Source organism: Podarcis liolepis, assembly GCF_965112155.1.
Source record: "Podarcis liolepis genome assembly, chromosome: 2".
In the NCBI taxonomy this organism is placed as follows: domain Eukaryota; kingdom Metazoa; phylum Chordata; class Lepidosauria; order Squamata; family Lacertidae; genus Podarcis; species Podarcis liolepis.
The window spans coordinates 87,609,799-87,628,187 of NC_139555.1; the positions used below are offsets into that span (position 1 = coordinate 87,609,799).

Below are 18,389 nucleotides of genomic sequence, written 5' to 3' on the forward strand. Positions count from 1 at the left end.
TGCACTTTTAAGGTGCTTCTGGCTGGGAAAGGGGCCGGGGGTTGGCCTTTTCTTCTTCAAAAAGGGCAGCCACACAGTCCTTCCAACTGGACAACAGATGGGACACAAATTAATTTCTAAAGATAGCAGGAAAAATAAGATGGCGAGCCTCCTCTCTTTACTAACTGGAAGGCACACTAAATTAGTTCTAACCACAGCCTCATCATTGCAAGCAATGACCTGAAACAAAGGTACCCTTGAGGAGAAAGGAATCAAATGGCCTCTGTTTGGGCTCTCAGTGGTTACCCAGCGGCAGGAGCATTTCTCGCTCTGTGGTCATCTCTGAATTACCTCACATAATATACATTCTGGTCTGTTACATGTAAGCGAAGTCAAGGGGAGAGGAAGCGGTGGCAAAAGAATTAAGGACCTATTACTATAGCACAACTGAAACAAAATGGGAGCCATATTTGTGGTGGGCTGAGGTAAAAAATCACCTCCAGTCAAAACATATTAGCCTCTTTACAAAGCTTAGGGCATAGCGCCACGTAATGTAAACTGTGTTTTGAAAGCACACCCTGTGTTATCAGAGGCTCTACATGGTTTTGGTGAGAGGCTGTCGCTCAGCAGCAAAATACATGCTTTGAAGCCACTTCCAGTTAAATAGATAGCACTAGGTTACATGGAGCAAGAGCTCCATTGACTTGCCATGGCAAGCTTTCATCCTTGCTGTAGTGAGCGTGATTAATGCTCAGAGCTGGGGAAGGAGCCGAGGGGCTGCCTACACTGCTTTGGAGGTGATCCAAATGCTTTAGTGGGACCACATGACTGTGGAGATGACTCCATGCTCAGGAAAGGGCAGTAGGACTCATCTGCCTTGCGCTCTGCTTTGGAGAGACTCCAAGCACCTCAGGAGCACTTGTGAAACAGATGAGTTCCAGTCTTCCTCCTGAGCCACCGCAAGCCTCTTGCTGCAAGTTGGAAGTGATATGATCACCTCTGAAGCTCAATGAGGCATCGTGTAAAACAATACCCCCTCCCCTATATTGGACAACCCAAACTGGAAAACATCTGGATGAACTGATAGATCAAGCAAGCTGAATGGCAGCGTCATAAGTCCCCATCAAAACTGGTGAGCAGAAACTGCAACTGACTCTGGGAGAGAAATAAGGGTTAGTATCTTGCTATAGAATGGACGATTGTTGACTCCCCAGGTGCACAAAGACTCAGGGAAGCCTCGGTTGTGTGATCCAGAAATTCTCAGAACCCCTTTGATTCTATTACACTTTGAGTCTATTTTTCCTCTGTATGATTTGACAATGCCTGCAGTCTGCTACTGCTTTTTGGCTACAAATTATAAACAATATGACATTATTAAAATTATTAAAAAGAAAAAGAGGAGGTAGAATAAGCGTTCATATTCTGACTAGGAGGGGAGAATTTGAAGTGGAGACTCATTGAAGTATCTTGAAAGGAAATATTCAGCTTTCTCATTCAGCAAGCATAAGCTGAGAAATGGGTCTGTTTACCTCCCCCCTCTCAAAATGACAGCCTTTTAAATTCAAACATTTGCTGTCTTCACGCTGACCACCACGCATGAATAGTGACTGCCAGAACAAGCTCTCTGCACTGTGCATAAAATTGGGTCAACAGATTTGTTTCCATAGGCAGAAATGTGCGCAATGCTCCTACACATAATGGCATCCGTACTGAATTGGAGGCCACAGTCAAGGGATGCTAGCATTGAAGGTGAAGAAGAAAACTGACCTCCTGGAGGTGGGATGAGTTCAACAGCAAAGCTGGAGGCATCAAAATAGGGTTTTAAATAGCATGCACGCATGTGATTTTTAATATGGAGCGCCTTCCCTTGCTTATGCATCAGGGAGCATGAGGGGGAAGCCAGAATGAGTTACTGTTAAATGCACTGATTTTTATGACAAAATTACAACACCCTCCACCCTCGAAAGGGGCAGGGAAGAAGACACAGTCTGGGAAACCCCAGAGTAAACCAGTTTGGACTACCAAAATACTAAACACAGTGTCTGCAAAAGATATATTAACTGTTCAGCTGCAAAAAAAAGAAGAAGTTACCTAGTAACTTCTCTGGAGAGTGCTAATATCAAAAGTTGAAAAGGGGAATTGGGAGATGGGGAAATTGTGAGTAAATCTCTTTCATCTCTGATACTGCCCTGTTTTTATCTCTGTGTTTAACCAGCATTTGTTGATGCAAACCGGCTACTCTATCTTGTTTGAATCCTTCTCAAGGGGGAAAAAAATCATTCGCAGGATGTGAAAGGTCAGTATTTGCAGAATGTGTCTTTTAGAGATAAAAGTATTTATTAATTGATTTTCAATATTTCTATCCTGCCTTCCTATAAAAAAAGAATATTCAAGGTGTCTGCTGCAATCTGGATTTTAAAGGATTTTATACGGGCTAACCTAGGGGAGGAATGAAGGAAAGGTTTACCAAACTGCAAATAACACTAATGGTTAGGGGTCTTTTTGTTTTTTGTTTTGTATTGTTCAACTAAACTATCCAGAAGGTAGAAGAAATGGGAGTGTGGGTAGATAGAGCAAGAAAATGAGCAAAGCCATCAAGGGTCACTAGAAACCTGGTCATTATGGGGTGTAGTGGTTAGTGCCAGACCATGAACTGGGAGACTGGAGTTCAAATCCCCACTCAGCCATAAAACTCAGTGGGTGACTTTGGGCCAGTTACAGCCTCTCAGCCTAACCTATACCTCACAGGGATTAATAAGGAGGGGGAGAACCATGTTTGCCACCTTGAGCTCCTTGGAGAAATAGTGAAATATAAATGAAACAAACAAACAAACAAACAAACAAACAAACATGGCAGCCAGGCCCCAAAAGCATAAAGCAAAATCCGCCCACCTCACACTTCTGTGGCAACGTTTCCTTGGCCCTCTGCAATGAATCTAATCATCCCAACCTCCAGTCTGATTCCTGCTGATGAGTCTGGGGTCTGAAGTCACCTGGCATGAATATTAACCACTCCTGTGCAAATGTGTGACTCACAACACAGAGCATGGCCCTCCATTTAAGGGTTTTGTGCTTAACAATCTATTGGACAAGTAACAAAACCTAGAAATTGATTGGGCCTTCTGTGCGCTGCCAAATGTAGCTGGCCACAAGGCATAACCTCAATTAAAAACTCAGGAGTCTTACACAATATGTCCCAAATGAACAATTCCAAAGGATGATGTTGCATTGATTGAACAGGTGGTGCAGTGTAGCTTACAGAAGCTACCCTTTGGGGTTACCAGTGATGTTCCAGACCCCAGGTAAAACTGTACCCAGCTTAGCTGGGCAGATATTGTCAATCTCCACATGAATGGAGGGAACAAACAACTAACAAAGCGAATCCTGCCGGGCAGGCGTGGAAGGAAAAAGCTAAATGCATGACTCATTCAATTCAGGCAAGTCCATACAGCAACACATTGCTTTTTTTTGCTTGGAGCTTTTGCAATAGCATAAAAAAACCTGGGCTGATTCCAAGCCCCCTGGAACTGCAAGCTTTGTTGAAGCCTGATCTGTTTATTTATTTGTGTGTTGTTTTAAAGCAAACAAACTGGTGATTTCATAACCATGAAGTCCACCCAAACTGCCGGGAGTAAAAGCAGCAATACCTGGATCCATTCTTTTCTTTCTGATCTTATTGCTGGTCTTAGCTCTTTCAAGGAAAGGTGTGATAAAAATGCAGTTGGGGTTCAATGGCGTAAATTAACTCACAAGCAAAAACCAACCAGCTTAAATTTCATTCCTTTCACCCAACAACTACAGGTGACACAATGCAACCACATTCTATACCGCAATTACAGTCTACACTACACTTGCGCTAGCACTGTGGGTGGGTGACTTTGATAACGATATCCTGTGCCAAGTTGGCTACTTGGGCAAAATGGGAGCTATGGATAACAAAAGGAACACACATACAAACTGATTTCCTAAAGCAAGGGTGGGGAAATCTGTGACTCTCCATATTTTGACTCTCAACAGCCTTCACCACTGACAAGGGTGGCAGGGGCTGATCAAAGTTGGGGCTGATCAGAGTTCTAATCCAACAACATCTGGAGAGGGGCATCATGTTGGTTACTACTTAGGTACAGGCAGCGACCGATTCGTGTGGGGCTTGTGTTCTGAGGCACTGCACACTTATGTGAAATCGCATAGAATCAGAACACCCATTGAGAAAACCTGCAAACACCCTGTTTTCCCCCTTTTTGTGATGTTTTCAGGTCACTTCCGGGTTTGACATGATGCACGCATGCGTGGTCACAGACATATCAAATGCGCCTAAATCGGTCGCTGCCTGTATGCTGCTACCTTTCTCATTTTCAGCCTACATTTATTCAGCATGTCTCTATTTGTTCATGTACCCATATCAATCTAATACAAAGCAAAAATATATTTGTGCATGGTTCAGATAATGCAGGGAGGAGGAACTTTTTCCAGCCCTAGGGCCGCATTCGCTTTCAGGCAACCTTTTGGGGGCCACGTGCCAGTGGTGAGCAAGGCTAGAGGCAAAGGCAGGTGGAACAATGAATGAGAATTGGTACCTTTGAGCAGTAGGCTGCTTCCTCTACACACCTTTCTCTATCCTCCACCCAAGAAGCAATCAAGAAGCATTACCAGAGTCCAAGGACACATTCCAGCCAGGCAAATATCACTCTCGGAGGGCACAAGCAGGGCTGGTAAGGAATGTGGCTCTGAGGGCCAGGCAGAGATATCTGGAGGGCCACATTTCCCCCTCCACCCTAGGCCTGAGGTTCCTCACCTGCAGGCTAATGCCTCTTGGAACTGCACCCAATATGAGGACAGGTGCCTTTTCTGAGAAGAACAAAATGAATTGTTATTCCAGAGAAGATGCAAGCTCTTTGCTGCTCCTCAGATGGCAGATGCAACATCAACGGAATCTATTCCTTCTGGCGCTATATGAGGGGTGGTCAAATTTAGACCACAAAGCAGAGTGCGCCCTTTGGGTTAATCAAGCTGCAGGCTCACCAGGATGATTACAGTGCAATTTTAATGGATTGTAACCATTTCATGGTAGGATGCTTTTGATTGTTAGAAGGTTGAATAACACAGCAAGAAATCATCAAACCTCTAGAATGATGATGTTTCGTCTTGAGGAGGAAATAGAGCAAGCTGTGTCGAAACGGAGCACAAATGGGTAGTCTCTCTGATAGATAATTTGTGGCAGGCACGGGCTTCCTATTACTACTCCCTTGACGGATGTGCCAGCCCAAAGTCACAAACAATTAGAATTCCGAGGAAGGTAATAAAGATGTGACCTCTGCGTGTGGGGAGACACCTCTATTAACAAAAGGGAACGCTATCATTATCATTTGAAACCCAAGAGCAAGGTCTCTAACCTCTCTGCTGGGCTGTCAGGCTCAATAAATCGGATGAGAGGTGGAGAAGAGAGCGTTTCAGTAGCAAAGATCCCTCCCTGCAGCTGCAGTCCAAAGCCGTTCAAGGGGTCTCCTCTTAGAATCACCTCTGTTGTTTCCGTATGAACAATCTGCCCTCCAGGTCCCACAGTGCTAGAGGCCAATGACACTGAAAGAGAGACAGGATCAAGGTAGAAATACACTCTTTTCGGAACATCTGCAAGTTGTGCTCTGTTTTTACTACAAACAGCACCTCCCCTCCTCCATTTTGAAGTACAGTGGTACCTCGGGTTACATACACTTCAGGTTACATATGCTTCAGGTTACAGACTCTGCTAACCCAGAAATAGTACCTTGGGTTAAGAAATTTGCTTCAGGATGAGAATAGAAATCTCGCAGCAGTGGCGTGGCAGCAGCGGGAGGCCCCATTAGCTAAAGTGGTGCTTCAGGTTAAGAACAGTTTCAGATTAAGAACGGACCTCCAGAATGAATTAAGTACGTAACCAGAGGTACCACTGTACATTATTTGCTACCGGAGCACTAGGCTTTTGCAGTCCCCAAATGAGTTTTATATCTATCATGACCAGAACTATTCCTCACTGAACAACCCAGAAGCTTGCACCCATTGGAAATTTGCCACTGGAACCCAGTTTCTTAACTGTTTGGTCAAACCCCTTTCAATCCTAGTCTGCGGTGCAGAGAAAGTCTATAGAGGGCAACATCATATTACCATGTGGCCCAGAGAGACGAAATATGCAGCTAAGGCAGGTTTTGAGCTCAAAAAGAGATGCACGCAGAACATATAAGAAGTGCTGTGGTTACAACATCCTCCTCGACTAGCTGCAGTAGGAAAGATCAGCTCAAAGAGGGAAGGGAAACCTGAAGAGAGGAAAACTAACATCAGATAAACTGTTTACCATACAGATGAACTGATGAATGGCTTTGGGATCGTTCCCAACTGCACATTCACTAGGCTGAAGACTGTGGTTGAGGGGGGCCGACAGAAACACATGTTCAGCTCTACTGCGCATGTAATGGAGTGTGTGAACTAAGTAACGCAGTCAGTAGGCCGGGGCTTGATATGCATGCCCCGTGATGGAGGAGGAAATAGTGCTCAACAGGTGAAAGGACAAAAAAGATCCCAATACTAACTCTGAGCACCTTCCAGTCATTAAAAAATATGTCTCTAACTCTCCCACACATGGCTTCTGGGAACCACTGAGACAAGGGGTGGGAACTTCAAGTTTCTAGCAATTTCTGAGGGGGATTTGAAAGCTCCACAGGGAACTCAAGGGACCCCCAACAGAAAAATTGGAGGAACTGAAAGGACATGCATTCGCCTTTTGTTATTTACTTTTAAAAAAAGAGAGAGCAGAGAACTGCAACAGTAGTTTAAGTAATGAATACTTTAATTCCAAGTAACCCCGAGCAGAGCAGGCCTACCTACCTACCCACCCCCCATTAGTCAACTGCCTGTGACCCTTACATGAGCTTTTGTGCTCCTTCTTCCTTTGTCTTCTCCTCAACATAGTGGCCCGTGGGCTCATGGGATGGTTGCTTCGAGGTAGAGTATTAGAATTCTGGCAGGCAAACGTCGATGTGTTCATCGTGGGAGATGCAAAGCTGGCAGCTACAAGAGCTGGATAAAAACACAGGCTTAGTGTCAGAAATCAGCCTTTCTTGCCATCATTGTTGGCCCCAACCTTTATCTTACACGTGCCTTATTTGTGTACAACGCACATGCCTGAACATATACCAAAAATGTGTAGCTTACTAGTAATTATTTTCCCCTCCCCAAAACACATTAAAAAAATAGTTATGTTAAAACTTCACCCCACCCCTCCGCAGGATGCCAGCGTATTTTGCCGGCCTACAAAACTGCTAAACCTGCCAAATTCCACATTGCTGAAGGAGTTTCTCCGGAGCTTTCAACGTAGGGACTCCCCCACTCCTCACTCACATTCTTTTAGAAAGAATTAAGTGGAAGATTGCATCTCTACACCACATGGTTCATTGTGCTTTCATACGGAGCACAGAAGGGGTCCTGGCTGAAGACCTAATCTCCTTTCAGTGGACAAGACAGGTAAAAGTAGAAGAGAGACAGATGACCATGAATACCAAGGGTGTGCTAGGGTAGAGTCAGGAGAAGTTGACGGAAGACTAGGCAACTTCCATAATAGTTTTGTTTGAAGACATGGGTCTACTGGATGGAACAGGAGAAGTATGAGATGTCTTGACAAATGGAGAGGGGGCAAGGCTTGTCCACAGGAGCAAGAAATGTGGCAGATTCAGTGCTGCTTGCAGAGAATGCAAAATTGTGGCTGGGCAGATCAACAGAGAAGAGAAAATCAAGAGAGTGTTACATTTGCAGTAATCCTGGCTTGATGTCTGGTTCCAGGTGGGTGTCTTGCAATGCCCTGGATGGTGAGTGTGGCAATAGCTGACGCAGGGATCCCAGCAATGGTGGTGGTCGCTCTTCTGCACTTTGACTTTGTCCAGCATGATGCAGGAAATATGACAAAAAAAGAAAAAAGGACAGCGTAATTATACATGGCATGCAAAGCGAATTTGTGGTTATCCCACTATTGAAAAAAAAAAGTCAAGAAGACTATGGAGAGGTGGTTCTATCAGGACAGAGTCTTTGTCTGTTTGGGGGACAAAGTATATGCTATTAAAAGCCTTCCCCCACCCCAGCCACACAGCTTCAAAGATCCTGGTAGAGGTTACAGCAGTCTACAGACTGCACAAGTTCTGTTTGTGACTTTCATCCTAGAGCACAGGGCCCCTTGCAGGGCTAACCAGATTCAGCAGAGATTGACCAGTCCACATGACTTCCTTTCCTCAGGGAAAGACTTAACCATCCCCTCTGCTATATTTCTGCTGCTCATCTGTGGGCATGTGAACTTGTCACTGGGGATAGCATTTGTGGGAGAATCATTGCTTTAATTATCAGGAAGTTATACAGTTAAGAGATCCTCGGCAAACCAAGAAGCAAGAAGTCACTGCTGACTCAAAATGGAAATCACAAGGTCACATGCATGACTCATGATGCTGCCTTTACTGCCTTAGACCCTTGGCTCTCATAGTATCTTCTGTACTATCAGTATCATCTAACCCAGAGTTTTCCAAACTTGGGTCTCCAGCTATTTTTGGACTACAATTCCCATCATCCTTGACCATGGGTCCTGCTAGCTAGGGATGATGGGAGTTGTAGCCCAACTCATCAATATATTTCTAGGGAGGGGTCCTTTCTAATTCTGCTACCTGACCGGAAGGCCCAGGTTTAGCTCCTGGCATCTTTAGGTGCAGCTGGGAAGCACTTCTTTCTGAAACCTTGGAGAGATGCTACCAGTCAGTGGGGACAAAACAGACCAATGATCTGACTATGTATAGGGTAGCTTCCTATGTTCCTTTTAAGTGAGGGAGCTAGGAATAAGATCTTCTGCATTTAGGACATGCGCCCCACCCCTGAGCCACACAAGGTGCTGAAGACCGTTCTCTTGCTTCTCAGCTAAGGCCTGAAACAGCAACTCTGGCTCGTTGGCCATTGAAGAAATCTTTACCATGCCTGAATTTAAAAGATATCGTTCATGGCAACAGACATTATTTGCCCATGTTAAAGATCCCCGCCCCATTACTTTTAAAACTAGCAAAGAAGAGCACGTGAATGCTCTCTCAACACACACATGGAACAGAGTGTTCTTCAACATCATTTCATTGAAAAATAAAAATGCTTGAGGTTATTCTCTTTTTGCTGATTTCATAGTGAATGCAGCTGCCTGTGTGTCTTGGTGTAACCAGAAACAAGAGCTTAAAGACATTTGCAAACACCTGACTCAAGGCAATTATATTTCTATAAATTGGCCACAGAAGCTTAGCATCCACTGGAGAGTGGACGAAGGGAAAATAGACTGCTGATGTTTAGAGTCACGCAGGGAAATGGCTTTTTAGGTCAGAGGCATGTAGCGGAGTCACTTGTCATGGGGGTGCTATTCCTCCAAAATACTCCATGCCCTCCATGCGCTGCCAGCATTTAAGCTGCCTCTGAAAGTTCAATTTGTAGAGCCGAGTATCTCATCCGTGAAGGATGGTTATCAGACTGTGCAAGGTTATAAGAACTGGAGTTTAACCATAGCTAAGAGAGATTGCTCACTGCAATATCAGCTGAAAAGCAGGACTTGTGGAAATTTATTCCTAAATCGCTGAGAATTTTGCCAGAGAAACTATAGTCATTTTTACTAAGCCATACTTCTAAATAACTTCTGTAATAATGTTCCCAGCTGACTGCAAGCACCTGCACATATAAACTGGCAAACCAATATGTATGCCACTAGCACACAAAGAAGTGGTACTGTCAAGAGGAATGGGAAAGTGTGAACTTTCACCTTGGACACAACACCCAAATGCCAGGATTTCCATAGGTCAGGGATAGGGAACCTGTGGCCTTCCAGATGTTTCTGGCCTTCCAACTTCCATCAGACCCAGCCATAATGGCCAATGGTGTGGGATGATGAAAGTTAAGAACATAAGAAGAGCCAATGGCATCCTGTTCTTACAGTGGCCAACCAGAAGCCAGTGGATAGGGCCAATCAGAGAGGGTGGGGCAGGCAGGAGGGGCCATTTAGCCCAGGGTCTCCAGCTCAAATGGGGTTCAATTTTGGACACTTGGCATTTTGTTATTTCCCCCGCAAATTGTTTTTATGCACATAGAACTGAATTGAGACACGCCCTCTCATCTCAAAAAGCATTTGTTTAATAATAATAATAATAATAATAATAATAATAATAATAATAATACATAAACAACTAGGTTTCACTCTATTTTTGGTGCCTTATGCTTTTGGGTGTTGTTTTTATTAGTGTTAGTCCTGTCAAAGAATTTTTGGTCCTGATTCCGAAGTCCTTTTTAGCATGCAGGGGGCACACACTTTGACCAAGGGCCTAGCTCTCACTTAAATAAATATAAATCTAGATTTACATACCGTATTTTTCGCCCTATAGGACGCACTTTTCCCCCTCCAAAAATGAAGGGGAAATGTGTGTGCTTCCTATGGGGTGAATGCAGGCTTCTTGGCTTCAGCGATAGCAACGCGAAGCCTAGGAAGCCTGCGCTCCGGAGGCTTCGCGTTGCTTTCGCTGAAGCCAGAAGAGTCTGCTCTTTGAGGCTGGCGGTGAGGGAAAGCAGCGCTTCCCCCCATCGCCAGCCCCAGAGGATCAGGGGGCAGCGGGAAGGCGCGTGACACCTTCCCGCTACTCTCCGACCCGGCTTTGAGGCCGGCGGTGGGGGAAAGCAGCGCTTCCCCCCATCGCCAGCCCCACAAGCTGGGTTGAAAAGCCCGCAGGAGCCGCGCACTCTTTAAAGGGTGCGCGGCTTCTGCAGGCTTTTCTATGAGGTGGGGGAATTCCCTCACCTCATAGAAAAGCCCGCAGGAGCCGCACAGCCTTTAAAGAGCGCACCACTCTTGGGGGCTTTTCCCCAAGGAGGGAGAAGGGACTGACCGGCCGAGTCCGTCCCTTCTCCCTCCTGTGGGCTTTTGCGGGAGATGGGGGAATTTCCCCCACCTCCCGCAAAACCGGCAGAAGCCGTGCCCTCTTTAAAAGGGCTGCAGGGCTTCTCCTGGCTTTTCTGGGAGGTGGGGGGATTCCATCACCTCCCGCAGTAGCCGTGAGCTCTTTAAAGGGTGCACGGCTTCTGCTGGCTTTTCTAGGAGGTGGGGGAATTCTGCCACCTCCCGCAAAAGCAGGAAGAAGGTCTTGGAGTAGCGCACAGGCTGCGGGTGGGGGGGGATCATATTTTTTCCTTAATTTCCCCCCCTGAAAACTAGGTGCGCCCTATGGGCTGGTGCGCCCTATATGGCGAAAAATACGGTACATTTTAGTTAATTAAATTTGCATGTGAATAAACACAATAGCTCTGAAGCAAAAGGCATAAATTATTTGTTTTTAGATGTTGCACAGGAAACATGGGGTAGGAGCATCTTAGAAAAAGCATGATCTCCTGTATGTGAAAAGGGGTGGGTGGGCAATCCTCCTTCTAAAATGATGGTTGCCATCCACACTTTCTTTAAGTAATTTTCAAAAAGTTGCCTGCTGAATTAATCTAAGCATCTTTTCAGGGAAACTTTTTTAAAAGATATATGAATTAAGTGATTTATCATTTAAAGTTGTAGCCCTGGTTTAATTCATGATGCAGCTTCACCCATGATGGTAATGACATTCAGCAGGTACCTTCTGTGCCATCTTTAAATGTTTGCTGAAAAGAGGCAGGCAGTTAAGAGTACAGCCCCTACAATGGTTTATTAATATTTGTTTTTAATTTCTTTTAGCTTTTAACTTGTTTTTAATTTTTTTATGACTGTATTGTTTGGCTTTATGTTTTTAAACCACTGTGATTTATCTTTATGATACAGTGTGTTATATAAATAAATATTCCACTGTATAAGAACACACAGGACCTAAACCTGTCTTTGGTTTAGCCATCAGCCTTGGCTAGAACAGCGTTTCTCTACTGAAAGGTCAATATTAGCACATCTCTCATTTTACATCTGCCAGATAAATATTTACCTGCCTGTTTGACTAAATGAATATGAGTTTGTGAAAACTGTCTTTAAATAACAACTATTGTGTTGGATCCAGAGTCATTCATGCTTGTAGACAGATTAAATCTGGATCCAGCTGATTGGGTATGAATATTTTTTGGAAGATCCACGATCCAATGAAAGGTCAGGTTTCAATCACCTCTCACCTGCTTTTAGCATCCTTATCCAATTTTTTTATTTAGAAGATGTATAAAGTGCTTAAGAAAGAAAATCCCTAGGTAGTGTACAAATAAAACTGCCTATAAAACAGTTAAATCCATAAAAATACACAAAAGTCTATTATGTTTCTATGGGATCACAATGCCAACCAAGGAACTCTCACAACCTAACAGATATTCTGCAAAGGCCAGACGGACACAGTTTGGCTATTACACGCCAGTTCCCAGAGGGAGCAGTGTTGTGTCATATCTTACAATCAATCTTGGCACACACCCGTGTCTGGAGGCTTGAGGGGGAGTCTACTCTGGTGTGCAGGTAGTATCTCCAGCTTGACGTTTTCTGACGTTGCAGCTAGCAGTTGGGTAGCCTCCAGCAAGGAGCAATGTTCAGTGCTGGTGCCATCAATGGAAAGAATGTGATCGCCAACATGCAAGGCCCCACATCTGCAGGAGAAGACACAGAGCAAAACAAACAGAGGAGTTACCTGTGGTTGCCACTACAACAATTCACAACCTAACTGATTCACACAAACACACACGCCTCACCCAAGTCCTGTTTACCATTGCGTGAAACCTGCTTCCTGCAATGTTCTCTGTTGGGATTTAGCTGAAGTCAAAATTTAGAATGCCAGGGGTCCAGCCTCGGATCCATCTGGTTGGACACACATGAAAGCACAGAGATTTCATCCAAAAGGCTATCAAGATGGCTTGGCTGCGAAATGAAGTTACCCTTCACTATGAACTGAAGCGAAAACATTCATGTGTCAAACAGAGTCTGAGAATTATCTTTAAGTATCCAAGGGTCTTTTCCAGGCAATAAATATCCTAAACTTTCTCCTCATTTGCTTTTATTCTTTGCCATTTGGCACTTTAAAAAAGAGTTTGAGTGATCAGGGCAGACAAGTTCCGCATAGGAGATAGGGACTTTTACAGCCTTTCAGAAGGAACGTTTTGGAAAACAAGATGTTTGTGAAATGACACACGCTGGTACTAGATAGTGTTTAACATTTTGTTGCCTAAAAGGGCTATAGAGGAGCACTCCCAGGCTGCGGGGGTTGTATACTCACACAGCCACATTTCAATTAGCATTCAAAACAGCAAAAGGGGTGGTAGCTGGGGAAATGGTATTTCTCACCAAAAAGTTGGGGGAAAGGTAAAGAAGTGTGAAGGACTGGGGAAACAAATTATTCCCCCACTAAAATACTTTGAGACAAGACCTCTGAAACATGAACAACAAATGATGAGTTTCTTTATGGGACACAAAACAAAAACACACCTGTAAAGGGCCAAATAAAGTGTACAAGAAGACATACTGAATGGGAGCTCAGTCTTTGCCGGAAAACCACTGTTCCATGCATCAACTGGGATCTCAAACAGAAACTCCCAAATTAATTTTTTTTACGTTATGCTCATAGAGACACATTCACCGGGGCCTATTCAATCTCCTGAATAGGAATAAGTGCCTGGCGTGCTCTGGTCCATGGGGTCACGAAGAGTCAGACACGACTAAACAACTAAACAACAACAATTCAATCTCCAACAAACTGAATTTGGTTATCTTTAACAAGATGGTATGGTGAATTCACTTGCAACAGCACTGTCACATGCTTCTGTTGGCGCTTGTGTCTTACAGTGCTGGCCTTATATCAATTTATAGAGCAGTAGCTGTGTCAGTCTGTTGCAGCAAAAAAGAAAGAGTGTTCTTTCAAGGTGGAACTGCTGAAAATCATTGCTATAGAAGGGGGAAAGAAGAAAGAGTACTTCCATGCTTCCATGGAGTGAAGTCAACCATGCTTCTGATTAAGGGCTATCCTGAGTTAAAGTGTGTATACACTCATGGGTTTGGGTTTTTTTTTTGAGCAAGTGGGAGTGTCAACAATGAGGTCAGACAGTGCTTTTTTCTGGGGGGACGCAGGGGTACACATTGTTGTTTAGTCGTTTAGTCGTGTCCAACTCTTCGTGACCCCATGGACCAGAGCACGCATACCCCTAAACATTTTGTGAATCTTAAGTTTGGCCTCATTGAGGGGCAGTATTTCAATATGAGTAGGAAAATGAGAGTACATCTAAACTTTTTTTAGAAAAAAAGCACTGAGGTCAGAGGAAAATGAAAGGCAGGGGGTGTTTGCCTTTACGGTACCAAAAGACTCTTTATTCTTTTTGACTTCTGCCGGTGGTTTGCAAATATTCAGTCTTGAAATGACAATTTTCCACAATAACTTGCCTGCTAAGAAACACAATATACACTAGGGGCATATACACAGGATATTCGCCTGGGTCTGCTGGGCCTTGCCATTGTCCTATGTTACCTGAGTAAGCATTCTAGACCACTGGTCTTCAACTGATGGGTTGGGAGCCACTACCAAGTTGCAGCCTAACCTCAAGTACACTGTCCACCACATAAATATATGGCTTTAAAAAACATGAGGTGGGTCCCCAAGGACTTATTTAGGCTAAAAGGTGAGTCCCAAAACTGAAAGGGTCGAAAACTAGTGCCCTAAAACACACCCCTGTGTCTGCACATAGCGTTAGAAAATTGGTACTCTGGTCTTTCAGAGAAACCTGCCTACCGTTATTCATTCCATCCAGAAATCCACAGTTCGCCAGGACACACTTTGAAAACCCTGCCCCTATGCTGTTGAGCACCCCAACTCCATTGAATATACTGGATATTCCTTATTCATGGCACATATTCCTTATATTGATGCATTTTTCAAATACCCCCTACCCCCCCCCCACTCCGCTCCCCATTAGTTTCTAGAGATGGAAAGATTTAAAGTATGAGGAAAGGGGAAACAAAGTAGAGATGGGAGAAGACCCAACAGAGTTTGGCTTCATACCTGTCTACCACACTGGCTGGCTTGATCTTGTCAATGACTATGACCTGCTTATTCCGATGGGTGTTTGTTGCTAATGTGATTCCTAGTGCGGAGCCGGGAGTCTTTGCAATTTCCACTAGCAAAGGACCTGAAGCATTGGCTACTGTATCTATAAAACAAACAAACAAACAAAAACATTTAAAGTTGCTTCTGCTCAAGTCGTCCCAACGAGGACACTGGCCAGGCTACAAAGTGTGTGCTGTTGTGTTCATGCTCTGCTCAAACACATATGGACACTCAGGACACATCAATATCCCCAACTTTATTCAGAAGTTTCTGTTGCCAAACCTTTATACATCTATGCCACCCTTGAAAATTCAAAAGGAAGGGGTACCTCCGGTGCTGTTTCACACGATATGGCAAATGTGCTTGCAGTGTCCCCCTCCACCCCTCCATCTTTGCCGTCGTCCTTTCCTGACGGCTTGAGGTCAACAGTGAAAAGACAATGTCTGCTGAGAATGGGATAGAGCAGTGCCGAGAGGCTTAAGGTAACAGGGAGCAGAAACCAGAAGCTGAACAAACTGCAGGGGAGCTGCTGTAGAACAGCTGGAGCAAGCAGGGTTCAGGGCCAAGGGATTAGCCAGATGCTAGGACCATGGATAGCTCCAGGACAGATCAACTGCTAGAGTTAAATTGGGCCTTTATTATTCTGGTGTACTGCTCAGAAGTCTGAACCAAGTCTTGTCCCTCCTTGGTAGATTTTTTGCTTCTTTTTATTTATTTTTTTAAAAAGACACGTGGGGTTTGGGGAGTCATGCTCTGGCCCTGAATCCAGCATTTCTTTGGCACCCTGTGGCTTCTTGGCATCTCAGACAAGATGGCACCCTCGAGAGTTGGTGGGGTTGTTCCTCAGTAGTCTGGACTGCTTGTCCACACATCTTTGTAAGAAAGACTTACAGACTGGAATGCAGGTTCACCAAGGCTACAGGGATTTCCCAACAGCATTTCTTCCATGTTGCTATCTAGATGTGTACTGGGAGCCAGATATAACATCCACTAGGGTGTGCAAACAGCTTTGCATGGGGGACGAATTACAAGGTCAAGTGGGGTGCTTTCTCACATCCCCAAGTCAAAGTGTGATGTCAATCTCCCCCCATCAGTTCATGGCCCCCGAAAGCCTCATGTCACTTTGTTTCTATGTTTTTCTGTCTCTTATAGCTCCAAGTTTTCCTATAGTTCTTTATTTCTCTTTTTCACTACTTCACCTATTATGCAAGTAGAAACAAGAACATCTAATATTCATTCAGATCACATTCCTAAATGAAGGCTATAGGAAAAAATATTTTTAAAGCCTCACATTATGAGATTAAGTATTGAGACTGAAGCTGTATATACAAACGTAATTCTCTTCTCTTTGTAAATTGTAATCTTGGCATTTCCTGTTTAGATTGGTTTCAAATGATCTAATTAAGTATTACTTAAGCTAAAGCCGAACAGCTAGAAAGATAGCATCAGACTAAGCTCTGCAAGACTTTAGATCTGAGCTTTCCAGCTGCTCAAATTTAGTAAAGTTAGCTTACACTGGCATGCAAATGAGCTTCAAAGTTTGCAGAAAGTGATTGTTGCTTTGACCTAGTAAGTGCAACTCAGCTCTTTGGCAATTAACTCTATTCCATGAGACAACAGATAGGAAAGGAAAACTTTCAGAATTCAAGAAAGTTCCAGCCTCTTTGGGCCAAGGGGCACATTTGCAAATCTAAAAAAAACAACCAAACTATTGTGAGCAGAAAAAATGAAACTGTGATCCCCTTGTTCTGCAAAATTATCACCGTTCAATTTATGTGCTTGAAACTGCATGTCATTGCCAACCTTTTACCACCTTAGGTGGGAACTTATTCAATAAGTGCATGTTTAGAAATCAAAGGACAGATGACTTGGCACACATCAGTATCCAATACCTTTCAATAATACAGGAAATTGCTTTTTTTTTAACATGAAGGTAGTTAGGGGGCAGATAAAGGAACACCCCCCAAGACAGGAAATACCTATCAGCCTAGAAACATAAAACCTCTTCCCCTCAAGGCAGGAGAAACTCATCACAAAGCAGTAGTATTCATTAAAAAGATAAAAAATGAATGAATCACCACATAGCCTGCAATCAGGAAGTTCAGAGCACCTCAGATACACAGAGGCCAGCAAGTGCTATATTAACCTGTTCTGTCACTTCAAAGGAAAAGCTGATGGAATCAATTCAAGGAAATCCTGCAGTCCCTTCTTTGCTTCTTGATGAGTCAGAGCAAGGCTTTTCACTCCCACACCACCATGCCTATTTCCTTTCCATTCTGATAAAATGCTGGTATATACAGACTTTGTTCATCAAGGACAGCCGGTCCCTGTTTTTGGTACACCCCCCCCCCCCGATGCTTTGTGAAAATGTTTGCAGTGAGAGCTGCTAGCATTGCCCTTCCTTAGGGTCCAGCTGCTTCCCTTCATGGGTTATAAGAGTTAAACCTCACCTGAGCGACTCCTATCGTTAGGGCACATATCCATGTAAACACACAAGTAAGAAACCTCAGGCACCATGCAGTGCCCACAGCCTGGCATTTCGCCACACTGCAGCTATGTTTTGAACCGTTTTGTCGATGACATATTGCCTTCCAACAATGTTTTATAAGTTATTATTGTTTAACCGAAAGAGCAAACTATTCAATCGGGTGATTGTAGAGGAAATGAATACAGGAGACAGGAGATACAGCACAGCTTTTGCCAGCCACTGCGCAGCAACGAGTATGTAGGAGTTCAGAAAGCAATCCTTGACATTGGAATTAGGGTGTTAAAAATTTGTGCCTATTTGCAGGGTGTGCTGCACCTGTTAGACTCAGAGCTCCATTGGTGCCTACATCCCAGCCCGGGATGGAGAACTTAATTCCACCACATTTCCTTCTGGGCGCTCGTCAGTTGTAGGCAGGGCCAGAGGCAACATGGGCAGAGCAAAGAAGGAAAGCGTTACCTTTGCACAGTAGGCTTGTTTCTACTCACACTCACACTCCCCACTCAGTATCCTCCATCCAGGTGACCAGGATGACATTTTCCAGTCAGGTTAAAAAAGAACTCCAGGAGGGTGCAAATCAGGACCAGTAAGTGGTGTGGCCTGGGGAGTATCCAGAGGGCCAGATAGAGATGCCTGAAGGGCCGCATTTGGCTCCCAGGCCTGAGGTCCTCCATCCCTGGGCTAATGCGTCTCAAAACTACATCCAACATCAGGGGTGGCCAACTCCCAAGAGACTGTGATCTACTCACAGAATTAAAAACTGGCAGTGATATACCCCCTTCCCTGAGCTTTTTTTAAAGAAGGGAACCCCATTTTTTAGGGGCGCGGGGGAAAGTTGTTGAACGTTTCTTAGGGAGAAGGAAAGCCCCAGT

At 44.3% G+C, this 18,389-nt stretch overlaps 1 protein-coding gene across 8 annotated transcripts in view; it reads right to left on the minus strand.

The window, feature by feature from the left end:
• Window positions 1-18,389, minus strand: part of GRIP2 (glutamate receptor interacting protein 2) — a 379,568-nt gene that overhangs the window by 34,557 nt on the left and 326,622 nt on the right. For all 8 annotated transcript variants that reach the window (XR_014522913.1, XM_083491282.1, XM_083491280.1 and 5 more), the window contains exons 8-12: window positions 14,988-15,135; window positions 12,422-12,591; window positions 7,754-7,879; window positions 6,877-7,029; window positions 5,373-5,559 (exon numbers count right to left, since the gene is read on the minus strand). Coding sequence is in view for 7 of the 8 variants with exons in the window: in XM_083491282.1 (XP_083347408.1) it covers window positions 5,373-5,559; window positions 6,877-7,029; window positions 7,754-7,879; window positions 12,422-12,591; window positions 14,988-15,135 (784 nt within the window). In the remaining variant the exon portion in view is untranslated. The remainder of the gene's footprint in view (window positions 1-5,372; window positions 5,560-6,876; window positions 7,030-7,753; window positions 7,880-12,421; window positions 12,592-14,987; window positions 15,136-18,389) is intronic.